The sequence below is a fragment of the Oryzias melastigma genome, linkage group LG12 (genome assembly GCF_002922805.2).
Source record: "Oryzias melastigma strain HK-1 linkage group LG12, ASM292280v2, whole genome shotgun sequence".
Classification (NCBI taxonomy): Eukaryota; Metazoa; Chordata; class Actinopteri; order Beloniformes; family Adrianichthyidae; genus Oryzias; species Oryzias melastigma.
In genome coordinates, this window is record NC_050523.1 from 24,600,383 (window position 1) to 24,626,156 (window position 25,774).

The 25,774-nt window shown below is 40.6% G+C and overlaps 1 protein-coding gene across 1 annotated transcript; it reads left to right on the top strand.

The window, feature by feature from the left end:
• The first annotated feature begins 2,265 nt into the window (after nt 1-2,265).
• Nucleotides 2,266-24,679, top strand: st8sia3 (ST8 alpha-N-acetyl-neuraminide alpha-2,8-sialyltransferase 3). Its single transcript, XM_024268507.1, has 4 exons — nt 2,266-3,595; nt 13,099-13,218; nt 16,113-16,670; nt 18,577-24,679. Exons 1-4 carry the CDS (start codon nt 3,351-3,353, stop codon nt 18,857-18,859), a joined length of 1,206 nt encoding a protein of 401 aa, XP_024124275.1. The 5' UTR covers nt 2,266-3,350; the 3' UTR covers nt 18,860-24,679.
• Nucleotides 24,680-25,774: the final 1,095 nt, after the last annotated feature.

A 25,774-nucleotide genomic window follows, 5' to 3' on the forward strand; every position in this document is an offset into this window, starting at 1 on the left:
TTGATGGGGGGGCATGGTGCAGAGGTAGAGCGGTTGACCTCTGATCGGAAGGTTGCCGGTTCATTTCCCACCCTGCCCACTGGGAACCCACACCGCTCCTGGTGGTCATAGGCTGGTTCCAGTGTTTGGCAGCAGAGCAGCTGCAGCAGAATGTGACTGTAAAGCACTTCGGACCTTTAGGAAGGTAGAAAAGCACAATAAGAGGATATGCAGTTTACCATTAGCATATTTATATTAAATTTAGAAATCTTATGTACAGTAAAACCTTGCAATACTTTTGCTCTAGTAGTTTATCTAAAAAAGAAGTGCAACAAGAGCAGAAAACACCTGAGCATCCAAACCCATCACTAAGGCCCAATCCAAATTCTTCCCTTCTCCCCTCCCCTTCATTTGACCCTCCAAACAGAGAGTTATAAAAAAATAGTGTCTCATATTTTGGATGTCCCTTGTGTTGATGACATCATCAATAATCGCCGGTCCGCTAGCTTTAGCGCGGAGCTTCCAGCGCTTGAATATACATAACAACAGCAGTTTTATAGCCTTAAAAAGGTCATGTTACGACATAAAGTTATTACTTCCTGTGAATCAGAGCGCACTAAGGTGAAGAAAAGCTGTCATGTCAATGACCAACAAATCAATTATTGATGCTCAATAGGAAACAAATCAGAATATTTTGAAAACCTTCAAGAGAAACATTTGAACACAAAAACATTGTTTGCAGAACAGAAGAACTCAAACTCATGACAACTGATCGCTCCTCCCCGTGCACACGTTTACTTGCACGCGCAACGAAACTTTCCTTTTTTTCTATGGAAGTGTTAGCACCCATTCACAACTTCTCTGAAATGTTCATCTGAATGGATGATCTTGTTTGATCATTTCTATGACCGTTCTAAAGATTAGATTCGTTCATGAAAGTCACGTCTCTCTGCAGACAGGTACGATGTGGGAATCACCTGTTCTTCTGTCTGTTCTTCTGTCTGTTCTTTTCCATTTTTGCAGAGAAAGCTTCCACATGAAACTTTTTTTGTGTTACAAGCCGCCAGACTGCTTTTGGCGCTCAAGCTAATGGAGAGAATCCGGTCGATTTTCTAAAATAAAAGATTTCCATCTTATGAAAATAACAAACAAAACAAACAAACAAACAAACAAAAAACAGTAGGCTATAATTTCTTAGTTCTTCCGCGGCCCGGTGGCAAAAGATGCTCCGACTTGGCTCCGGTGTCCGGCAAAAATTTGAAGTGCTGCAAAGGCCAGATTGCAGAGATGGGATGTGATTGGATGCAGTCTGAGGGGACCTGGCACAAGACTCCGGCGGCTGCGCTGGAGCTGGAACAGTTGCAGTGTGAACCCGGGGTCAGGACTAGGGCTGTAACGAGTATACAGGTGCTCAGGTACTCCTGATTTGCTCCTGGAAATTCGAGTACGAATATTTGCAACATCCAAGATGATTTGCGATCTTTATAAATATAGTAGAGTGTAGGAGAATATCATCCGGGGACGATGTATTTTTGCTCTGAAATGCAGATTAATGTAGGATTTTAAGTTTAAGAACTAAAACAAAGCTAAAAGAGCCGCTGGACCGTCACCGGAAGTAAACACATCTTCTTGCAGGTGAGGCTTTCGGTTTTCAAAGAAGAAGTAGACTAGCGAGAGCTTTTATTCCGTCCAGAAACTGAGACTAAAGTTGCGTTGACTGACATAACTTCTGAAAGCAAAACTTTGCTTTAACACTGGAGCTAAAATTTTCTTTTGGTTATGGTAACTCTTCAACAGTTGATGCAATTAACGAAACTCCAGCTTATTCTGAAGGGGAAAAACGCAGCATCACGCTGCTGAAAGGCGGATGTAATCAATCAGCTGATTCTGCCGCGAAAAAATCACGATTTTCTTCATACAGGCTCTGCACCAATATATAACGCTTAGAACGTAAAATGCTAAAGGACTTTGGGGATAGGAAACTGTGGAGAGAATTTTCAGGTTTTGTTGTTAAATGATCAAAAAACAAGAATGATTTTATGCTTTTTACGTCGTTTATATTGCTGCTGAACTTAAGCAGAAGGTTGACAAAAATAAAATAAAACAAAAATATAATGATGACATTTTTTTCTATGTAAATCTTTGTGAGTTTTTTTAATCAGTTTTGTTGATTCTGATCTCTTGTTTTTTAGAAATGAAATGATGGCGATGTAATACAAATATTAAAATGTTCATCCATCCAGTAAAAAGACAGATACCGAAACAAACATTATATTAAAAATTAAGAATCGTGGTTCGATTCATGAATCGTTGATGAATTGGATGCCATCTTAGCAACGATCCACAACCCTGGACCCAGACTAAGAAGCTCATTGCAGCCCCTGGAAAAGGAACTCTGGTTTGCGCTGTCCTGCATGAGCCATCCTGCCACTACTATAAATTTGAGTCTGATTTTGAAAATTTCCCAGCAGGTAACGGGGCTGTTGATGTGTCAGCAGGTCAAAGAAGTTTACCTAAGTCCCTTCTTTAAATAATATTTTTCAAACCAATATTTTAGCTCATTTAACTCATTTTCTACCTTTTCTTTCCTCCAAAGATCATTACTAATTTTTGTAGAGGCCAATACTGATTTAACAAAAATGATGGAGTGACTTCTTTATTTCCAGTTTGTGTTCTTCATGACATCAACAAGTTAAACCCCCGGCGTTGGTGGATAATCTTTGTATGCTTCTGTCTTTCTAAAAATATAACGGCTGGTGCTCTGACGTGCATGAGGGAAGCCTGATGCCTCAGGAGGAGCGGGATGCTGGCAGCTGTCCTCAGCCTGACTCCTCTAGCAGCTCCTGGCCCGCTCGGTGATGCTGCACGCGCGCCTCCTCTCTCTCTGCCGCGGATCAGGACGCGGAGCTCCTCCTCGAAGGCTGTTGCTCCTGTTTATCTGATTACCGCGATACAAGAGCTGCGTCTCCTTAAAGCGACACCCGGTGGATCTAATTAGTCCTTCCTGCAGGACAGCAGAGAGGACAGCCGGCGGGATGCAGATGAGCGCGCGAGGGCTGCAGCATCCATCTTGTCTGCGCGCATCTCCACGCCTTTGGGTTATGAAGCGGACCGTAATCTGAGCCGGTGAGCCTGCAGGAAACCCCTCGAAGACCCCCTCCTCCTCCTCCCCCCCTCCTCCATCATGGATGCGGAGACTGTCAGTATTTGCTCCTCTCGAGTGTCTCACTGCGCAGCTGCACCGTCTCTGTCACGATGCCGGTGAAATCCGCCGCAGAGGCTCGACCTCCGGTTCAAAGAGGTTTGAATGAGCTCCTGTCCCGTTAAAAGGCGTCAATAAACCGGCGCGTCCGCCTGCGCGCCTCCCGCGGATGCGGTGCGCCCCCGCGCTCGCTCTTCTCTCCTCCCGGCCGCTCCCTCTTCCTCTCCCGCGGGGGGGCCGCTGCCCGCAGCGCTGCAGGATGCTGCGGTACACCAGCACGTTCGGACTCATCATATTCAGCGTGGCGCTTCTCATCCTGTCCTTCATCAGCTTCGTGTCCATCAAGAAAGACGTCAACCCCAGATATGGACCCAATGGAGGACCGAGGATGTACATGTTCCACGCGGGCTTTCGGTGAGTTCAGGCCAGGAGCCTGATGCTGCAACACCTGAGAGTTTGGATGTCTTTAACCTGTTCTGGGTACAGAGTCTGTCTTTTATCAGGTCTGAACGCACCAACCTGCTCGCAGCTGTTGGAGGAAGTGGACATGAATGAAGCATTTAGCTGTTTGTGGTAGATCTGCTGCAGGAGGAGGCAGAGGAAAGCCTGCAGGAGGCCTCTGCTGCTGGAGGCCTGGTCAGTTTAGAGAGAAGGCTTTCAGATGAGGGGTTCATTCTCATCCAATGATGGACGCTTCTTTCACAGATCATTTTTAGCTTTCAGGTCTGAAAGTCCTGTTTTGTTTTGTGTCCAGGTCATGTTCTATTGATTCTCCATCATGCATAGCTGCTTGTGTTTTGATGAATTGTATGAACTTCAAGTTTCAAGGTTCGTCGTTTAGACTAATTCATCAGGTTTTGTTTAGGTCAATCCATTGATTCTTTCTCATGGTTTTCAATGTTGCACTATCATTTTTTTCTTTTAAAGTCCCCCTTTAGGAGTTTAACAATAACATTTCCAGGAGTGTCTTAATCATGATTATTACAATTTTAACCAGCATTCCACAACCTAAATGTCTTAAAATTAAGATCTGAAGCCTCTGTTTCCAAAATCTACTCTGAGGGGGCGTGGCTTTTGGTGCAAATTCTGACCCCCCCACCCCCATCCCCGTCAGATTATGATAGCTTTGTGTGTTGGTAGCGTAAATCTTCACTAAAACATCCATTAATCTGGGTAATGTCCAGCCGTATGGTTCTGATCCGGATGTCAGCTGGACGAGGAAGTGAAGATCTTCATGGACAGAACTTCCTCCAAAATCCTGATTCTTTCTCCTTCCAGTTCACCAAAGACTCTTTTAGCTAATTCTCCAATGTTTATTGACTGTGATCAATACATTCAATCATTGGTTTCTCAGAGTTCTTGATAAAATAATCAAAGCTAACATCAAAATGCTCTTTCATTGATTTACAATCCTTTCCAACTGCGGTCAAATGAGCCGCCGTTCACATTTCCGTGGTCACATCAAGAAGCTCTGTGGAGTCTGGTGGAGATTTTCCAGCGTTCTCAGTCCTGCTACCGTAAGTATTGGATGAAACTCACACCAAAAATCCAGTGATGCTGATTTGACCACAGAAATGTGAACGGCGGCTCATTTGACTGCAGTCAATGTGAAGATACCATCTTCTCTTCTCCAGAACCTGAACTAGACACTAGGAACAGATGAGGGTTTAGTGCATGTGCAGCAGAGCTGTTGATGAAAGAAGATCATTCATTCAGACAGAGTCTGTCCAAGACAGTTTGATTGATTTAAAAGGAGAAATACTTGGACATTATTACATTTGTTCTCTTTCAGAAGGAAAATGACACACAGACATGTTAAAAACTCTAAAAACAGGATTTTCATCTGAGGGGGACTTTAAAGTTTGAATCATCCTGCATCTAGTTTTCTGCTTTTAGGTCTTTCACGGTATGTTTTTTAGTTGTTGATCAGAATAAATCAAAAGCTGTGATAAAAAAGCAGCAACAGCTTCAAAAACAAACTGAAACAACAATTTAGTCCACATGTATTCATGCACCCATGCAAATCAGTTACATTAGCTAAAACTTAGAGACAGGAAGTAAAGTCATCAAAAATAAACTTGGTATATAATTTCAATTGAATCATTCTGTAGTAAAGCCACACTGGGGCCTCAGAGACTTCAGTTCTAAGTTTTAAGCACTTCCAGCCAACATGCAGACTCAAATCTCCATAAATACAAATATTTCATAGAAAATTGAAGCCAACAGCATCACTTTGATTTCCAACTCGAGCCTCATTGGTCTTTAGAGCTCTGACGGTTCTGAGTTAGAGCCGCTCACAGCATCTTTGATGGGAACTAAACACCTGTCATTTTCAGGGACTGGGTACGCTGCAGACTGCAAGAGCAAAAGACACTGAACATTTTTAGATTGTAACGTCACATGAAAGTTCTGAATGCAACTGAAGAAGCATGGTTTTATTTCCTCTCAGAAACAGCTCGCCCCTGATGGGAAGAACTGATACCTGCAGTCCTGGTAACAATTTTAGGAACCTTGTTTTGGAAAGTAAGAGGCAAAAGCAGCAACCTTTGCTTAGCCCTTTAACACCGGCGCTCCAGTCTTTATGTTCTTTGATTTACTGTAATTTTTCAACTGTTAGCACGATCATTTCAGTAGATTGTGAGGGCGAAAAGCTGCTTTTCTCCTTCACAATCAATTGGAATGATTGTGTTAATTATTGAAAAGTTACAGTAGGTGAAAGATTTTGTGTTTAATCGTCACCAGCGATGCCTCAGGTGTTAAAGGGTTAAATAGACTGGTGTAACTCTGGATCTGATGCACATCAGTGTGTGAATGTGCGTTACTCCAATGGGCACCGGAGTGGCCGTCTCCTCACACCAGGTCATCCAGTCACAGATCCTGCCCCTCAGCTGGTTCGTAGGAATTTAGCAAGTCCAACAGCAACTGTGCCAGACTCACACACAAAGAAAGGTGTTTTATGGTTCATGCAGTTCCACGATATCAGGGGGTGATAAATCACAGAGACGCAATAAGGGCACTGGGGAAATTTCACCTGTTTTGTGTCCTGATTTTCTTTTGCCAACTCTGCAGTTCTTTGTGCCATCATGGTTTCTGGGTGGAATTAACATGAAAGTTAATTTAAGCAGCATTTGGAATAAAGAACACACACTGTGCTACAATTGCATAAATTAAAGGGTTTGTTCAGGTGGTATCTTCATATTCAAACCCTACAAACATGTATTTGAAATACAACATAATCATACAAACAAGCATTTTGTTTTTGTATTACTTTGACCACATTGCTGTTGAATGAGCAGGATTTTTTCATCAGTAGCTTCTGAGGTCTGAGATGAGGTTAATATGTTTCTATCAACTCTAGAAGCACTGATCTCTTCATTCTGGAACAAGTTCATGAAAAGGATGTTAAAAGCTTCAGAAAAAGAAAAAAATTGTGTTTTATCATCTCATGTCATTAACTAAAATTCTGCAAACACAACCTGAGATTTGTTTCTATGCTGTCTTTTACTTTTAATTTATTCTGTTTTCCTCTTTATTCATTACTAAGTTTGAAATGTCCACACAGACCCTTTAAAAACATTAAAGTCTCTTGGAAAAGTGTATTTATTTTCATAATTCCATTCAAAAACAAACTTTTATAGATTTATGGCCCACTGTTTCATTGATTTAAGTATTTGTTTGTTTATTTTTATATTATTTTGGGTTCCAGCTCATAAAACCAATACAAAAAAAATAGAATACTTTGGAGACACCTGCCCAAAATTTTTAGGATTTTAATGTTTTAAGATGAGTTTTATCAACTATTTACAAAACTCAAATCACCTGCAAGTTCCCCACATGTCTTTAAATAGGTCCAGTTTGGTTTAATATTTTCAGTTCAGTTCAATATAAGGAGGAATTCAGACTTCCATCCAGAAGACCATCATTGATCCCCTCCATAGTCTGAGTAACACACTAAAGTTAACAGCTAAGGAGCATCACATTGGTCTGTGATCAACAGAAAGTCTAATGGAAGGGCCACATCTGTCAGGAGAAGCAGCAGAAGAGATGACACAGGGCTTCTGTGTATTATCCAAAGGACAAGGTCTAGAACCTATGGACAGGTTCAGGAGAACGGTTGGGTTCCACTGGTCAAGACACTTCTGGGCCTGGACCAATGGAGAGAAAGGAGAAGGACTGGACTGTTAGTCAGAGGTCTAAGATCCAGTTTTCTGATGAAAGTAAAGTGCGAAACAAGGTCCAAGGGTTTGGGGTAAAACTGGTGAGGTGCAGAACCCAAACAGCTGGAGGTCCAGAGTGAAATCTCCAGTCAGTCATGATCTGGGCTCCAATGTCCAGAGCTAGTGGGTAAACTCTGTGTTCTTCAATCCTCCAATCATGAATCCTTCTGCTGAGGATGATGATGGAGATGCAGATTTCATCTTCAAGAAGTATTGAAGATCGACTTATTGTTTTGATAATATTTTGTTGAATGATTTGATGTGATCAGAACTGAGAAGTAAATTGTGATTCCTTCAGAGCATTCTCATTTTCTGAAATATTGTTTTTGTGGATTTATCAGCTGGAACCCCAATTTATGTCAAAATATGCAAATTCCTGAAATCAAATAGTAGGTTCTGAATCTATGTTCTGTTAAAGTTCAATTGTTTGAATGGAACTATGGAAATGAATACACTGTTCCATGATCATCACATTTTTCTTTTGGAAAAAGGGCCTGCATATTTTTTTTTGTTAGTTTTTTTTTTGTTTGTTTTTGTATTTGTATTTTTTGTCTTAATTTCTTGAAATAAATCAATTCCAATCTAATGAACTCCAAAAGAAGAGATGTTCTAGCCATGTTGTTGAGCTTCTAGGAGAAGTTTTGCCAGATGAAGATGAATGAGTCCTTACTGCTTCCATAGGAATGTGATTCATTTGATTGAGCTTTGATAAAACAACAATTTTGGAAGATGATCCTTGTAAGTGTTGGTTTGAAACATTCAGGGGATTAGTCTGGAAAGAATTAAGGATGCCATCTGAATGTCCATCATCCTACAATCACGAGGAGTTGTTTCAAGTTTAGAAAGTTCATCAGGTTCACCCAAAAAAGCAAAATCTCAACTTCTGCGTGCTTCACAGTGCACGGAGAAAGCTAGAACCAGACGTCTCTGTGGAAAATGTAAGGAAGGTGATGCTGGGTTTGAATGTGAGGACCATCACCTGATGTCAAAACAACTGATACTAAAGTTCAGCTCACACCAAAGAACTGGTTTCAGTCAGACTAATACAGTCCAGCTCCTCAACCGACTGTTGTGTAAATCACGTTTGACCCGACGTGTCGGCTGTGGAACATGATGGTTGGTTCTGGAGGCCAGCGAGCCGTCCTTGGTTGTGATTTACAACACGGCAGCAGCATTCATTTTCCTCCCGTCAGTAATCATTTTCCTTCTCGTTCTCTGTCAGTGTGGGCCAAGGTTATGCTCCGAATGAGTTAAGATGTCCAGGAAGGCAGCTTTTGGACAAAGCTTTCTGCTGCTGGACAAAACAGAGGAAGTTTCTGCTGCCCAGAAGAGACACTGTTGGTGATGCAGACAGTGAATTCTATTGTCCCCAAGGGATCATAATGAGAACAAGACCTCAGACAGGTTAATGCGACCCAAACCCAAATGTCTGCATTAACTTGGAAAGGTTCTGAAATAGAGAACATGTTGAATAATGACTCATTTGTCTTATATTTTGTACAATCTTTTTAAAAAATCTAGTTTGGTGAAACAGAAGGATGAATTTGAGTGTCAAAACCTGGCAACCCAGCTTTCTTCCAGTTGGAACCCGGGCAGGGACATGTTTTAGTGTTTGGAGGCTGAAGTCATTGCTGAACAAACTCTGGTTTTCTGAGGAAACACATGCTGGATGTGACAGCAGAAAGGAGGATTATTGTTCATTTGACCAGAAATGACGTCAGATAAAAATATAAAAACACCAAAGAAGGGGGAGTTTAGTGCTCTAGATGACAACATTTGAAAACATCTGGATGTTGATCACAGATGTACTCAGTCAGGTGGATGAGCCCTCCTTCCTGTTGTCAGTCATCACTATAATTGCTTCCACTGCCTCTTCATTTGATCAGATTTAGAGGTGCCTACGACGTGTTTCAGACGGGTCTATCTGCATGCCCAGCCTCCACACAATCCACTTTGTTGTTCCTATCTGAGGATTTGAAGCTGATTTTACCAGTTCAGTGATGACTGAGGCAAGAATGGGTGAGTTATTGTTTGTCTTGTGCTTCATGTCCTTGTTGCAGCGAAAGGCCACCTCGCAAACCCGACCTGAGGTGAATACAAAGAGACGGTGCCTTGTAGAAGGATGTCTTTCTGCTCCCACACAGTTTATCCATGATTTCTTTAAGTTCTAATGTCTGAACTACCCCCAAAATTGGAACACAATATGGAAAATGCAATGAAAACAGCTCTGAGATATGTGATGTTCTTTAACTGATTGCAAGCAGTATGAAAGAGATATTTACAAAAGTGTCTGGTCAGCTTTGCTGCTTCTGTCTGAAATTCTATTATTGTGTCTTTTATCTCTTAATGCTACTGGAGTTAGTGAATCACAACATTTACAGCACAAATATCACCATATGTCAGTGTTGAAGGTTTAGATGTTCCTTGCACGGTGAAAGCAGTGTAGGGACACAGTCATCGGCTGTAATGATACTGCATTCAGGCTGTCGTTTCCTTTGGCCGCATCTCTTTAAGCCTTAGCAAGAATGTACTTCTACCATATGAAACAAGGGTCTGCAACCTTTGACACGCAAAGAGCCATTTTAGTGGATTTCTGACCACAACACAAAAGGAGCCACAAAGTCTGACTTCACCCTTTAGAAAAATAAAGACACTAATTTGCATCCATGTTAATGTTACTATTATCATATATATGAGATATAGTGCATCTCAGTCAGAAATTTGTGACCAATATTAAATCAGAGCCAATTAAGTGACTTTTACTCAATTTTTCTACCATTAGACACACTTAAAATTCTTGGATTTATTCAAAAATAGAACGTCTGACGTATAATCTGATGTGCCTTAATTATGTTTGTTTTTATTCTTCATTTACCAGAGAGCCACAATGATGGAGTCAAAAAGCCATCTGTGGCTCTGGAGCCGCAGGTTCCAGATCTCTGAAAGGAAACTCCAAAAACAAATAATACGAAAATCAGTCTTAAATGCAGCTTCTGTTGCTCTAAAGTCTTAGTTAGTTTCCCTCATTTAGAAAAAAAGGTTAACAAGTGGTATTCTATCTATCTTTGTTTGGTAAGGGTGGGTGGGTCACATAAGTGCCTTTCTTCATGTAAATAATAATAAAAATAATTTCTATTAAAGATCTTTAATCCATGTCTCTCATGACAAAGCTTGTGGTGAGATCAGAGATCTCAGGTTGGAGGTGTCCAGTCTCCAACATTCATGCATTCTAAAGGGATACATTTGCAGACTGACATAACAGGGTTTCTTGGAGAAACATTTAGAAATGGCCCTCTAGGATTTTCTGTCGTATCAATAACTTTGGTTCCTCAAACCCCCTCCCCTGCTTCTGTAAGCGTACTAAAACGAGCCAGTGAAAGAAAATATCTTGGTTTCATACTGCTTGTTAAAAAATGTATGCATTTACATTTTTTGGTTTTCAATTTTCCATATTGTCCGAATCTTTTAAATTTCAGACTTGTCTCTAATCGTTCTTCCTTACTGAAAAGTCAGCAGCTTTTGCTTGGATTCTGCTGCTCTGAGCTGAAGCCTGCAGCTTTGTGTCACATAATGGACACAAAGCCAGCTTGAGCCAAAGACCGTGAATCTGCTGCCGCTTGTTTGATGCTGATGGTGCTTAGATTTTGAAATGGCATGAGGAAGAAGTATTTTAGATTTTAGTTAGACTCTTTAAGAAAGTTGGAAACTGTATAACAACAGAAAAGTGCATCGTGATCAGAATGTTTTCATCTCCAGCAGTGTGTATGTGAACCAACATTTATGTTGCAAAGGTAAGAATGTGTTTAGTGTTTCTAGATTCAATGAAGCTGCCTTGAGAACCATCGATGATAGCAGTCTCCATTCTGTGGAGCGTCCTGTGAAAAGGCAGAAATCCCTTTTATAAAAACACTTGGGAACTCCTCACAAATCCCATCAGCAGTTAGCAGCTTGATCAAAAATACATCAACAAAAAACAGATTCATTATATTTTGTTAATAAATAATGATATTGCAGTAACCAGGCCCTCCTGGGTTTTCAGTCTTTCTTCAGTTGCTGACTGTGCTCCTATTTGAACTTGATTTTTAAAAAATGTGTTCTGAAGCTAACTTATTCCAAGTGTTGGTTTAAAGCTTTAGTGACCCAAGTCTGGGTCTCCCTGTGCCGGTCCCCAGCCCGGTTGTGTCAAAAGAGCATCCAGCGTAAAACTCTCTGCCAAACCAAATGTGCAGATCAGTGAAAGCTGTGGTCATCCCTGACGGGACATGCTGAAAGGTGAACAATGTTTAGAATGAGCCTTGATTAAGTAGGAGTAACACGTAAAATCTTACAATTAGAGGTTAGAAATGAACTCTGTAAATGTTTGCTAAACTGTGTTTTTAGCTGTTGGGTTTAGTTCAAGGACAGTTCCCAGATCTAGAGAACAGCAGCAAGGTCTGCTCAAAGGTCTCTGCGAAGCTCCGTTCTGATGCCCATCATACATGGATGCCTTTCAGTGATCTTTGTTTGCTGGTAAAATGCGCAAGTCTGACTTTCCTCTGTTGCTGAGCTGAAGAGTTTCTTTATGCATAGTTCTCCAACATTTATGTATTTCAGGGAAAATGATCCTTTGGCTTCATGCACTGCAAAAAAGAAATCAGTCATCTTAGCAAATGTGCTAAACCTTTAAATCTGATCTAAAATTTGGGATTTGTTTAGACATTTCCTACATGACAAAGACATATTGCATGAATAGGCATAGTTTAATGCTACGAAGTTCCAGAAATAGAATTTGCAAAGATGACTCAGACTGCTGCATGAGTTTTGCCTTGTTGCTAGAACTTAACACATTCCTGATTTAGACGCAGAGAAAAAAATGAACTTTTAAAATCTGCATTTACACCGTGATTACGGAGTAAACGAAATTATCCAAACAGTAAACAGTTTTTTGGGAGTTAATCAATTTGAAAAGTCCTTCTTTAAGCTGCTGCATGTTTCTTTTGAAGGCATTTTAGCTTGTAAAAAGTTGACGTATGCAAGAACAAAGGCCAACATTTTCTGTTTTAGTCAGAATGTTTTTATGTTGAAAATGATCCTAAAAAGTCTTAGATTTGATCTAAATCAACTGCTGTTTTTGGCACATCAGTATTAACCACAGTAACTACCCCTGTGGATGAGAAGCCAAAAGCTTTCACAGTAAAACTCTGCTTCAGTTCACAGATGACGGATTCATGTTCTTACAGTAGTTATGTTCACACTCTTCAGGGTGTTAATGAATTATATTTTTACATTAACATTATTTTGCTTTAATTATTATTATTATTATTTTGCTACACATTTGTGTCTTTTGTTACTAAAAATGCAAAGATTCTAAGCTGATTACTTTGTTATACTAAGGTTCTAGCAGTACTGAGATTTACTGACTCATTTTTCTAAAATATATAGAGAAAATACAAAGTAGGTCATGAGTTTGTCACAAGATTTGTACTTTTACTCCATGTTCAGATGTCTTCTGTGTGTTCAATAACTTTTACTTTTCAAATATTATTGATGTGAGTGATTTATTAGGAGCCTATAGAGCTGCTCATACCATTCAAATATAGTAAACGCCTTCTTAATGATGGAAAATGTCGGCGAGCTAAAATGCTTCTCAAAACATTTGAAAGAACTGCTTTTAAAGATGAATGCTTTGGTAATTTACGAAGACTGTCCTCCTCCACGCAGCTCCCAGGTGGCGATGAAGTATCTGGATCCAGCTTTCACTTCACTGAGCAGCGCTATTAATGAGGACCTGAAGAACTCCTCAAAATGGAAGTACAACAGCACTGCTTTTATACAGCTGAGGTACAGACTCACACACACATGCACGCACACTAAAAACTTAACAGGCTTTTAGCACTTGAAGCAGCAAGTCCAACTGCGAGTCGTGAAAATGTTAGAGCGAAGGGCACTTGCAATGTCACCGTAAAGGAAAATTACACAGTGTTAATATGAATATATACCATTTACAGACAAAGTTCATGTTGAGATCCGATGTTTAGTGGCACGATGTTTCATCAGCCGTTGGTACGCTTCATTTTCCTCTCATTATGAACTTCTTGTGCAGGTCATAGAAAAAGGCTTTCTGATGTTTACAGTCATTCTTTGTTTTCACTTTTTATTTGTTCATGATCCCTGGAGGTTGATCTTTTAGTGCCGGGATGGTTATTGTTATGGTTACTGTTAGCTATCTTAGGCTAAAAAGAACAAACAGATCTACAATTTCTTCCAAAATGTCCCTTAAGCCCACAGATGTCAGGGTAGACTATCCTGTACTCCCAAAGTTGGGAGTGTGGATGTGTTCAAGACCACTTGTTCAATGAAGCATTTTGAGTTCTGGAGTTGTAGCCAATCAAAACAATCTCACTCCATAGTCCACCATCCCACAAACTTCACACTTGGCAAAAGGCAGTCAGTCAAGGAGAGTTGTACAGGCAACAGCCAAACGATGGATCTGTCAGGTTTCCAGATGATTTTTCACTCCACAGAACACGTCTCTGCAGTTCTAGAGTCCAGCGATGGCAGGCTTGCACCCCCTCATTCACACTTTGCATTGTGCTTGGTGATGTATGGGTTGGATGAGCTGCTCGACCATGCAACCCATTCCATAAAGCTTTCTTCTCACTGTCATTAATCTAATTTAAAGATGAAGTTGGCAGGTTTGCAGTAATTGATTCTTCAGTAAATTGGCGTCATTTGTGCTCCTTTGTGCACCTCAAATCTGCAGATCCTGCTCCATCAGTTTATGTAGTCCTCTTGTTGCACATTAGTACTGGGTTGGACCCCTTTTTCCTTCAGAACTGCCTTAATCTTTGGTGTCATAGATTCAAGAAACATTCTGGAAACATTCCTCAGAGAGTTTGGTCCATATTGACATGACAGCATCACAGTTGCTGCAGATTTGTCTGCTGAACATCCATGATGACACTCTGCCGTTCCACCACATCCCAAAGGTTCTATTGGGTTCTGGTGACTGTGGAGGTCATAGAGTCCAGTGAACTCATTGTTCTAGAAACCAGTCTGAGATGATTCCAGCTTCATGACATGGAGTCTTATCCTGCTGGAAGTAGCATCAGAAGATGGAACACTGTGGTCATGAAGGGATGGACATGGTCAGAACAATACTCAGGTAGACTGTGGGGTTGGAACCATAATCAACTGGTACTAAAAGGACTCAAAGTGTGCCAAGAAAATATCCCCCACACCATTAAAACCACCAGCAGCCTGAACCGTTGATACAAGACAGGATGGATCCACAAATATAGCAGCAGAAATAGACTCATCAGACCAGACAAGGTTTTTTCATCTTCTATTGTCTAGTTTTGGTGATTCTGTGTGAATTGTAGCCTCAGTTTCCTGTAGCTGACAGCAGTGATACCTGGTGTGTTCTTCTGCTGCTGTAGTCCATCTGCATCAGGGTTGTTGTGTGTTCAGAGATGTTCTTCTGCAGACCTCGGCTGTATCCAATGGTTATTTCAGTTCCTGTTGTTCTATCAGCTGGAACCAGTCTGGTCATTCTCCTCTGACCTCAACAAGACATTTCCACCCACAGAACTGCTGCTTTCTGGATATTTTTTCTTTTTCTGACCATTCTCTGTAAACCCTAGAGATGGTTGTGGGTGAAAATCCCAGTAGATCATCAGTTTCTGAAATCCTCAGACCAGCTCATCTGACACCAACAACCACGTTTAAAGTCACTTCAGTCACCGTTCTTCCTCATACTGATGCTCAGATTGAACTGCAGCAGATCATCTTGACCGTGTCTACATGTATAAAGGCATTGAGCTGCTGCCATGTAATTGGCTGAAATTGTGTCAACGAGCAATTGGGCAGATGTGTCTAATAGAGTGGCCAGTGGGTGTATATTAGTTCTAGTCACAGCCACTAAAATGAACATGAAGTAAACATGAGGGAAAAATAAAATTAAAAAATGGACAAAAAAAAAAAATTGGCGAACGGGATAGCCGTTTGCCAAATTTAGAGCTCATTTAGAGCAGTATAGATGAAAAACTGTGAACACAAGAAACACAAGGACAAAAACAAACTGGGCTCCACACAAAACCTTAGCTAATTTAGCAGGCAGGAATGTTCAAACAGCAGTGTCGCTCTCCCAAATAACTTTTGAGCATTTTAAAGAACATGAAACTGTAATATAACTACTGGACCCAACAAACCAGCCTTGGTCATCAGCTCTGTGAAGCTCCGCCCTAAGAAGTCCAGGCAAATTGGCTGAGTGGTTAGAACATTGTCTGTGCTGATTTGTCCCTTTAAACTATCTGTAGTATAGCTATAGTTTCTGAAGTATTAAAGATTATTATTTCCTGGCCATCATCTTCCCAGATGGCTCCAAAATGAACCAGACTGGAATATTTTTTTCCTTTTTTTGTTTTTGCTGTTTCGTGCCATTAGAATTATTGTATTGTGTTTAATGTTTTTTTTTTTTTTTTCTGAAAAACAAAATGGAGGTTCCTCCTCTACTCGCTTTTATTTCTGGTCCAGCAGATACAGACTGATGTGCTGCTTGCAACATAGATTTCCTGTCAGTCCAACCAAAAATATTCCTCTCTGAGACAGTTATTTGTATCTGCCCTCTCCATGCTAAGGCTTAGTTATTGCAAAGGATTTTAAAATTCAAAGAGTAAATTTGCACAGCGGCTGTGAAAAATGACCTGCGTTGTAAATTCCTAATTGTCTTGCAGGACAGAGATCTCTCATCACATCGACATCCCCCACAACTTCACTCTGACTCGAGACTCAGTCAAAGTCGGACAGCTGATGCACTTTGACTACTCCAGTCACAAATACGTGTACTCCATTGGGGAGAACTTCCGCTCACTGCTGCCGGAGGTCTCGCCGATCCTCAACAAGCACTACAATGTCTGTGCTGTGGTCGGCAACAGTGGCATTCTCACCGGCTCCCTCTGCGGGGCCCAGATTGAAAAATATGACTTTGTCTTCCGCTGCAATTTCGCTCCCACAGAGATTTTTAAGAAGGATGTTGGTCGCCGAACCAACATGACAACATTTAACCCCAGCATCCTGGAGAAGTACTACAATAATTTGTTGACTGTTCAGGATAGGAACAACTTCTTCCTGAGCTTGAAGAAACTGGATGGAGCCATTCTTTGGATTCCAGCATTTTTCTTCCACACGTCGGCCACAGTGACAAGAACGCTGGTGGACTTCTTTGTGGAACATCGAGGACAGCTGAAGGTCCAGCTAGCTTGGCCTGGAAACATCATGCAGTACATTAACAAGTAAGAGAGATGACATGTTTACAGTGTGTCCATGTGGTTTATCGAGATGATGTTATACATCTACATACCATGTGCAACCTATATATACAAGTTTATATAGGCTGAGCCAGCAGATCTTTACTGCAATCACTGTATTTTCATAGATTAGACTGCTCTGTGATCTCTTCTAATTGATCCTCAGCAAAAAAACAGCTTTTATCTTACATGTTATGCAGGTTTTAAGATATTGTGGAAGTGAAGCAAGATCATTCTTTGACCCTAGATGTGGTTTCACGTGGTCTTATATTGACTTTTAAAGGAGTGTGTTTGCAAGGTTGAAGAGCTACTACAGCATTTTCATTACGGGAAACAGGAGAGAAAAAGTAAAGATCGAGGAAGATGGGCAGTATGTCCAAATGAAGATGTGGCCATTATTATATTAAAATATCTGAAAGATGCTTTGGTCAAAAACACAGGAGTGATGCAAACATTACACTTTTTTATATCTTACCTGCTGGTTTCAGTCAGTGGGGTTAGTACCCTACTCAAATTATGTCCCTCTCGTCTGGGTTAAATACTGTAATGTGAAGTCATATGAAAAGGTCACCACAGGTCAAACTGGAAGATGCTGGTTAGATGTTATTTCAATGAATCCCAACCTTACTGGCTTTCACACAATAAACATGTTTTCCTTTAAATGTTTTTGCTACGTACTAAGAGGTCTTTTTTCAGGCAAAAATGCTTATCAGTTATTGCGTACAGCTGAAGCACTTCTTTAGCAGTTCAAATGAAGATGGTTAAAGGTTGATCTGTACTCCATACGCTGAACACAACACCCATCTTCTTATCCCCTTAATGTGTCTTTATCCTGTTTCTTGTACCATTTCAAATGAGCAGGTCCCATTGTTGTCCACAGCTTTGCTTCATGTTTACAGCAAAGTGGAGATTTAGGCTCAAAGCCGGATTATGAGGAAACTCCATTTAGTGAAGGGAAAGGTACCCAGCTCTGTCTGTGTGTGGAGAGGGATTTACGTCTGCTGCTTACTGTTGGAGCTGTGGAGAATGCCTCTCTTACACTAACCTTATCTTAGCCAATCCCATTAAATCTACCTGCTCTGGACAAATTTCCACTTTGAGGCAACTCATGAGGCTTTCGCCATCACAAGGACAGACTAAGATGTTTGTAACAAAGCTCGTTTGGAGAGGGTCTCCCTGTGTGATGCTGAATAAACTGAAACAAGCCCTGAAAGAATGGTTAAAAAAGACCTGTATTATCAGCACATGCAGTCCTACTTTTGTTGCCTCTAACTGTCTGTATAACTGACACATGAAAAACTCTTTCAGAGGTTCCATCAAAACAAATGTGGTGCCATTTTTATTTACTTTATCACTCCTGTCTTATTGACAGACTTTGTAATATTGGTGTTTCTAAAAAATCAGTGTCATGGTTCTCAGACTATCAGATTAGATTGTGATGCGTTATATTGTAGCACTCTCAACCTGTTTGCGTCAACACAGGCGTTCCACAGGGATCTATCATTGGACAAGCCCTCTTTCTGAATTTACACTAACATAGTATCTCTGTATGAGACTCCTCCATCCACTGTGGTGCTGATGATACAGTCCTATTGGATCACCACCTCCTCAGACACAGTGAGAAAAAGGTTGCAATATAGTTTCAATGATCTATCTTTTATTTTCCCGACAGGAATTAATAAAGTTAATCTTACAAATTGCCCTTTCTTGACTGCATCTGATCCTAAATGTTTCCATGACCAAGAGACATGTTCATTCAAATGCTCCGATAGCTCCACTCTTAATGGGACTATATAGAATAAATAAATAATAAAACCAACACAGTGGTGAGAATGAAAAGACTGGATTGTATAAAGTTCCCTTTAATTTTATTTGTTGTTGTACTTGACAGCTACTGGAAAACCAAGCAGCTGTCGCCAAAGCGCCTGAGCACCGGCATCCTGATGTACACTCTGGCCTCTTCCATGTGTGACCAAATCCACCTGTACGGCTTCTGGCCCTTTGGCTGGGACCCCAACACGGGTAAGGAGCTGCCATATCACTACTATGACAGGAAGGGGACCAAATTTACCACCAAATGGCAGGAGTCCCATCAGCTGCCGGCAGAGTTCAAACTCCTCCACAAGATGCACACAGAAGGACTGCTGAAACTCACCCTTTCACATTGTGCTTAAAGCCGCCGCCACTGCAGTGCTCAGTCAAATGACCATCCAGCGCTTCCAAAGGCTGAGCAACAGGAACACAAGGGAAGGAACAGGTTTAGAAAACGGTCACTTAAGACCATGAAGCTGTTGTTGGTGAAGTTCACATCTATAGTCACAATGTAAATCAGCCCAAGAATTTCTAAGCTAAACAAGCCTTCTGTTTGTACTGATAATAACTGATCAGCAACTTTCTCATCCAAGCCTTATCTACGACTTTGGTTTGTATCATTTTGTGTCCAATTGTTGGTCAGATTCACACATAAAGCTTGTTCAAGGACTGAACAGGTAGCCTTCTGCTGTGTTTTTACCATGTAAAGGGGGTAACCTTTAAACCCATTCATTTTCTACACCCGCTTTGTCCCTTTTGGAGTCACAATGGGTTTCCGGAGCCTAACCTGACCAGACCTTTAAACCTTTAACATCTTTTAGTTTAATACTTTTGTGCTTGACATTCTTGTGGTTATAAGCAGTTTGGCAGCTACTAGAGATGACTTGATGTGTTAAGCTGTAAGTATTTCCTAAGCCTTAAGTTTATGTTCATCACCTCCAAACCTCATGAGCAATGATTTTCTTCTTCAGTCTCAAAAATACCAGAGAATATGTAAGGCCGAATTCACTTCCTACCACTCCAGCCCCTTCCTGTTGCCCAAATCGGGGGGGGGTCGCGGGCGGGATTCGGAGATGTAGAGGCGTCTGAAAGGGTTTTTTCAAGGAGGATCCGTAGTGACAGGGTTGTGTATCCCTCCGCCACAACAGTTGTGGGGCGGAGGACAAGTGCATGTCTTCATGTGGGTGTGCTTGGAAGCACAGACATATACATTAATAATGTAAGTAATGACTTTTTGTTTTATTTTGTATTTTCCAATCACTGGCAGCAACTATTCACGATAGTAACATCCAGATTTGAAGACACTATTCTCCATATCGCTTTGCCTGGAAGGCTAAGGTTAGGGAGAAGCTGTAAGGGTAGGAAAGCAGTTCGGATTCAGCCTTAGTCTTACCAAAAACAAAAATCGGAAACCTCTGAATGCTTTATTATCTTTGCTTAGAGAAGACGAATGGAAGTTACAGCCGAGGGCTCTAGAAACAGGCCTTTCTTAATGATATCAAACTCTTTTAGAGTGATCTGCTCCTGCCCCTGCTCATACCTGGTCTTGTTTGATTGGTTACATTTTGTTTAGAGGTGGAACTAAACTTTCTCTTTGTTCATAGTAACACGGAGAGGTGGGGGATAGGTGTAAACATGCGCAATTAACCTCCGATGAAGCCCTATAAAGTGAAGTTTCATGTAACGCAGAACCTTGCTTCCACTGTTTCAAACACTCTTCAGTTTTCCCAGCAGACTTTGGTTTCTGCACTGATAAAGAACTGTGGGGAATCTTCATTCTGAGATTGCTTTTGTAACAGCTCAGTCTTGACACAGGCTGGTTCAGGGGATTCTCTGCATTGTCTTCATGTTTGACAGCTGCCTTTCATTCTCTGCCCAGCATACTGTAAAAGTGATGGTCAGACACGCTCACACTACACAAGCAGCACACTACAAAAGTCAAAAGTCTCTTTCACATACAGAGGTTCAATAGCTTGACTGTATCAGTGTAACAGAGAAAAACTCAAGTTACATACAAAACAATGCAATGTAAAATAATGATCAAAAATACCTCACTGCGTTTCCAACAACCATGAAATTGCATTAATTGGATTTGTGATAAAAAAAATGTGCTTAGCTTAATGGAAACACCAACATTTTAAAAGTTCACATTTATTGAAAGAAGTTGGAGGAGGTGATTTTTGAGGGATATTGAAATGGACATATTTCACAAAACTTCAATGGAAACAGGGTTAGGTTGGTAGGAAGTGGCTGCCCTGAGACCTGCCCAGCGGGCGCTACAAGAGGTCCCACAGCATCACAGCTCATCATAAGTTGAGTGTGGCATGCAGAATTATTACATCCTCAGTAAAATCAACCAAGATGCCCTAAAATCTCTTCATCCATCGCCGCTCCCACAGAGCTTGCTGCTGATGTGAACGGACGCTGACCTCTCCCTTGATAGATGATGATGAGTGCTGGTGCTGTGGCAGGAATTTGAATGCATCTTATCGTGATATCAAACAGAGAAAAGGGTCTAACTGTTTACTTATTAGAATGTTTATTTTCTACTACTGCTGAACAAGCTTCTCACATGTCTGCGTCTGGCTCATTGACAAATCATATAGAGACTGTCAATGGTATAGCTGGTGGCACCCACTCAGCACTGCTGTGATGTCCTCCAAATGCTCCTTTGTTCCTTAACAGAATCAACTTAAAAGAATCCCAATTCTCATTCGGGGCTGTGGTTTTAAATGACTTATCGCACTTGTGTTTATTTGCATAATTAGGATTTATTGATAACAGTAAAATTATGTTTTTTTTAACATTTCTAGAATTTCCATGAAGTTTTGCACATATGTGTAATGTAAACACAGCTAATGCAACACTGGTACTAAAAAAAATAATAACATGAAGCTTTCCACTCTGTGACGTACCTCTGACCTCTCTATGCCACAACGATCCAGGTCGTTCATGGTTCGATACAAACCTCGACATGAGTGTCACAGTTCCATATATATTGAGCAAGAAAAATTAACCCTGAAATTCTACTATTACACTGATGTAAATTTATTTTGCATAAATACCATAACGAACATTCTATTCTATTTGCCGGAACAACCATTCATGCTCTGATTCCTTTTTATAAACGTGTTCTTGATAATCTGCATTTTTATTCATGATATTTTTCTCCAGTGCAACTAGTTCAAGTCTTAAACTGACCAATCAGATGCCTCGATAAATGTAGGTGGTCTCACATCCAGCGTTTGAAGCTTTAGATTCTCCAGAGCCTGTTCTCAAGTGGAAGGGGTGTGGCCTTCTAACATGCTCACTCCTAAAAAGTGAGAGTGGTTGCCGTAGAAATGTTGACTCAGACTGACTCGGACCAATCACTGCTTACTGATAATTTCTGGTTTGAACATGGGGACGTCCTTATTGCGGAAAAATGGCGACTGAACTGACTTCATTTAAAGTATCATCTCTGGAAGAGGTTCAGCTGGTCTTTACTGTAATAAACGGAATAATTGTAGAAACTGCTATTTTAGCACCATCAACATGTATGACATTTGATCAAGGTATGATCCTACCTGATTCCACCAGAACATGTGGGCTGCAGCGTAAATCCCTGAAGAAAGCTCTGCATGAATGCTAATGATGGTTTACTGCTGCTGCAGCCAGAATGATCCTCTGTGTGGTTGCACTTCGTTTTGTTGGTTTTAAATGCTGGCGGCTTGTCGCGTCCATCCATTTATCTCCATTTGTGTTCTGCTGATATGAAGAGATATTAAGATAACGGAGAGGCTTTTAGGATGATGAGATGGGGGGGGGGCAGCTAAAGTATGATAACAACTCAAAAAGATTCTGTGTGGTCCTTTTTGATCATTTTGCAAATTTAAATTACGATTTTGGGTATTCATTTGTGGTCAGTTTCAGTCATGGTTCATTTTAGAGTGTAAAACAAACCATTTACTTTGTTGTATAATAAAACTCAACCTCTAGATTATTGTTTTAAGGATGTGATTACAGAAGGAAGAACAAGCTGCTGTTGTATACCCTGCACATCCATCCATCCATTTGTCCGTCCGTCCATCCGTCCGTCCGTCCATCCGTCCGTCCGTCCATCCATCCATCCTCCACACCCTTTCTTTCCACCAGACTGTATGCAGAACGCTCTACCTCCTGCACTGAAGCTGAATGTTGGCTTTTGATGGACTGGATTAAATTTACAACCCAAACAATTCAGAAAGGTGGGACTCCTCTGCCCAATCCTGTGGGTAAATGTAAAGTGGACAGGAGGAAACCAACGACAGAGTCTCGAACACAATGGATTTATGATTAAATTCATCAGAAGTAGAGGGAAAATGAATTAAATTGCAGCATTCTAGGTGTCTCATTTCCAGCAAAGAGAAAGCAAAACAAGACAACTTCTGGATATTTCTGCAGCTAAAATGCATCCATGTACTTGTAACGTGTAGTGGGCTCTCTTACATCATTCCACAATGCAAAACATTAAATATTTCAATGAAAAGAAAAAATAACGAATAAATCACTGCTTTTGTTTTTTTTGAATTTACCTATAAAGTTGTGAGAAAATGTTCTGGGGGTGTATACATCAGACCCTGTTTCTGTGAAACCGTGTCAATGCACAAAGATGTCATTTGGGTTTGCAGATGAAGCCATCCTCTGTGTCTGGATGGTTGTAAAGACACAGCTGTGTGATCCTGTGTTTCAGTTCAGTTCATCCAAATGGGATCTGCCGGTTGGTCCTCGGACTGAGACAAGTGTGAGAATATGTAAATGAAAAATGTCCTTAAAAGTGGAATAATAAAGACGTCCTAAATATTCATAAAGCAAGTTTCTTCAAAAGTAATCAGGGAGGGTCTCAAATCTATCTACTATAATTCTCAAAAGTCAGAACATGAGACAGACGGGACACAAACTTCTGTCAGAGCCATTGCTACAGTGCAATACCAAGTTTGTGGTTTTCAGGTGACTGTTTCTGATGCTTGTTTTCCACTGATTCAGTTGTTCATACATATTGTCTGTATTCAGACATGGAAGTGTGAGTGCTTGTTCTGACTGTCTAATATATTAATCATGTTTTTCTTACATAGAAGGTAGTCACTGTATCTGTTTGTTCTAAGAAGTGCTGGAATGTTAGACAACAGAAATGTGATGCCGGGTTCACACCACACGCGGAAGTGCCACAAAGAGCGGAGTGAGCGCAGAATCCGCTTCACCTCCAGTTCTCACAAGACACATATTTTTTGGTGAGCTGTGGTTATTTTGAGTTTCTACCAATAATTTGACATCGTCCATCTTGACTTGTCACAAACTGCTCTCTGCCTCTCTCATTGATTTTGTTTTTAGACATCCAAAACCACCCCCGCTCTGTAGTTGCCCCACTAGCTACAGTTGTCACAAAAACTTAGACAACTCAAGATGGTTGTATGAAACTTTTTTACGAAGAAGCAGCAGGAATCTCTCAGGAGGGGAGCGCAGTTGAAGAGCACACTAGCCCGTCCACTACACACACACATACAGGCAGGCGCACTCACAGTGAGCCTGCAGGGAGAAATGGTATCAGCTGACTCAGGAGCAGCTAGAAAATATCCTGATAATCACAGAGGATAATTATCATCCAGAGCAGGTGTTTGCTATGGATGAAACCGGCATATTCTGGATAAAGATGTCCTCTCGCACTTAACTGATGAAGGAGGAAGCACACAACTTTTTAAGGACAGAGACAGAGTGACAGTCCTCATGAAAAGTTCCAGATTAAAAAAAACAGCTTTGCAGTGCTTCTGCGTGTGGTGTGAATCCGGCATGAGAAGATGAATTTAGCTCCGTAATACACTTTATTTTTTAAGTGCATTTCAAAACATTATAACTCTAAGATATGAAATGTCTGGTTCAGATTTTGACAGAAAGATTGTTGATGTGTAGAAGAACCTCTGAACTTAAATGAAATGTTCTCTTTGAGAAAATGACCAGCAGATTTTATTGATGGAGATCTAGTTTTTTATTTTATTTTTTTTCCATCAGTATCAATATGGGTTTTGAAAGGCTGTAAGTTCTGAATTTAGACATATTTTAAAATATTGTGTATACAAATACAAAAGCTTCATTTATCAAGTACTTGACATAAAGCAAATCTGTGCTATATTTAATTATTCATTTATTAAAAGGATTCAAGCATCAGAGAATTTTTGTCTTTCTTTGAGATTATCATAAAATATGAGGGATTGTTGTAATCTGTCTGCTGCATGGATGAAGAAGAATGTTTCAGGGGTTCATTAAATCAGAACGGAAAGCAGTGCAGTCAGAACAGGTAATCTCCTAATTCTGCTTGTTTTGGGGGTCCGGAGATTCGTAGAAAAAACAAACAGACAAACAGAAGAAGTTTTCAAATCAAGTAAAGAGAAAAAAAAGCATCTGCCAACTGGATCAGAAGATTTGTTTTATACTGCATCCCATGATCAGACAAGAATCTTGATCACTGATGAAAGCAAACCAGCATTTGAGTGTTCCTATAACAGAGCAGCAGTCTTCTTCTGGTGTTCTGCAAATTGAAGCTTCTTAAATCTGACTCAGTCCATTCATCTTCTGAGGATCATGGAGTTGCTGGGGTCTATCCTTCACAGCTGGTGGCATTCTCCAGATCACAGGCGTAAAGAGATTCAAACACATATAAGTCATCATTCGGGGCCAACAATAAACCTATGAAGTACTACAGAAGAGAAAGCCCACACACGCTCGAGGAGAACAAGCCAACTGCAGGCCAATGAAAGAACCCAGCATGGGTTTGAACCAGGGTGTAAACCACTACACCACAGTGCAGCCATTAACTTACTCAATATTCCCAGAAACATCTCAACAAGAAAATCTCACACATAATTACATAAAACAATGTTATTTGCTCAAGTTTTTCAAATGACGCGAATGGACAGAAATGGCATAAAATTTGACATCTTTTCTGAAATAAAGTACTTTCAGCAAAGTACTTTTTAAAGTATAGCTAAATGAACTCAACTATAAAAAATGTGCATTTGTCTTCTGCACAAATACGTGGTTTTTAGGTAGAAAACAGTAATGTCTGTGACTCGGGCTGTTTGCATAAATCCTATCTACAATGTCCATAGTCAGCAAAGCTCTGTCCACGTTACACAGGGGTCAGAGGTCACAGCATGACCTTTAGTCTGCATGAAGCTCTGTGTGTCTGAAGAGTCTTATCAACTTCACTGAGATCTGTTTAAACTTGTTCATTTTCTGTTTTCACATGATGAAAAGCATGTGTT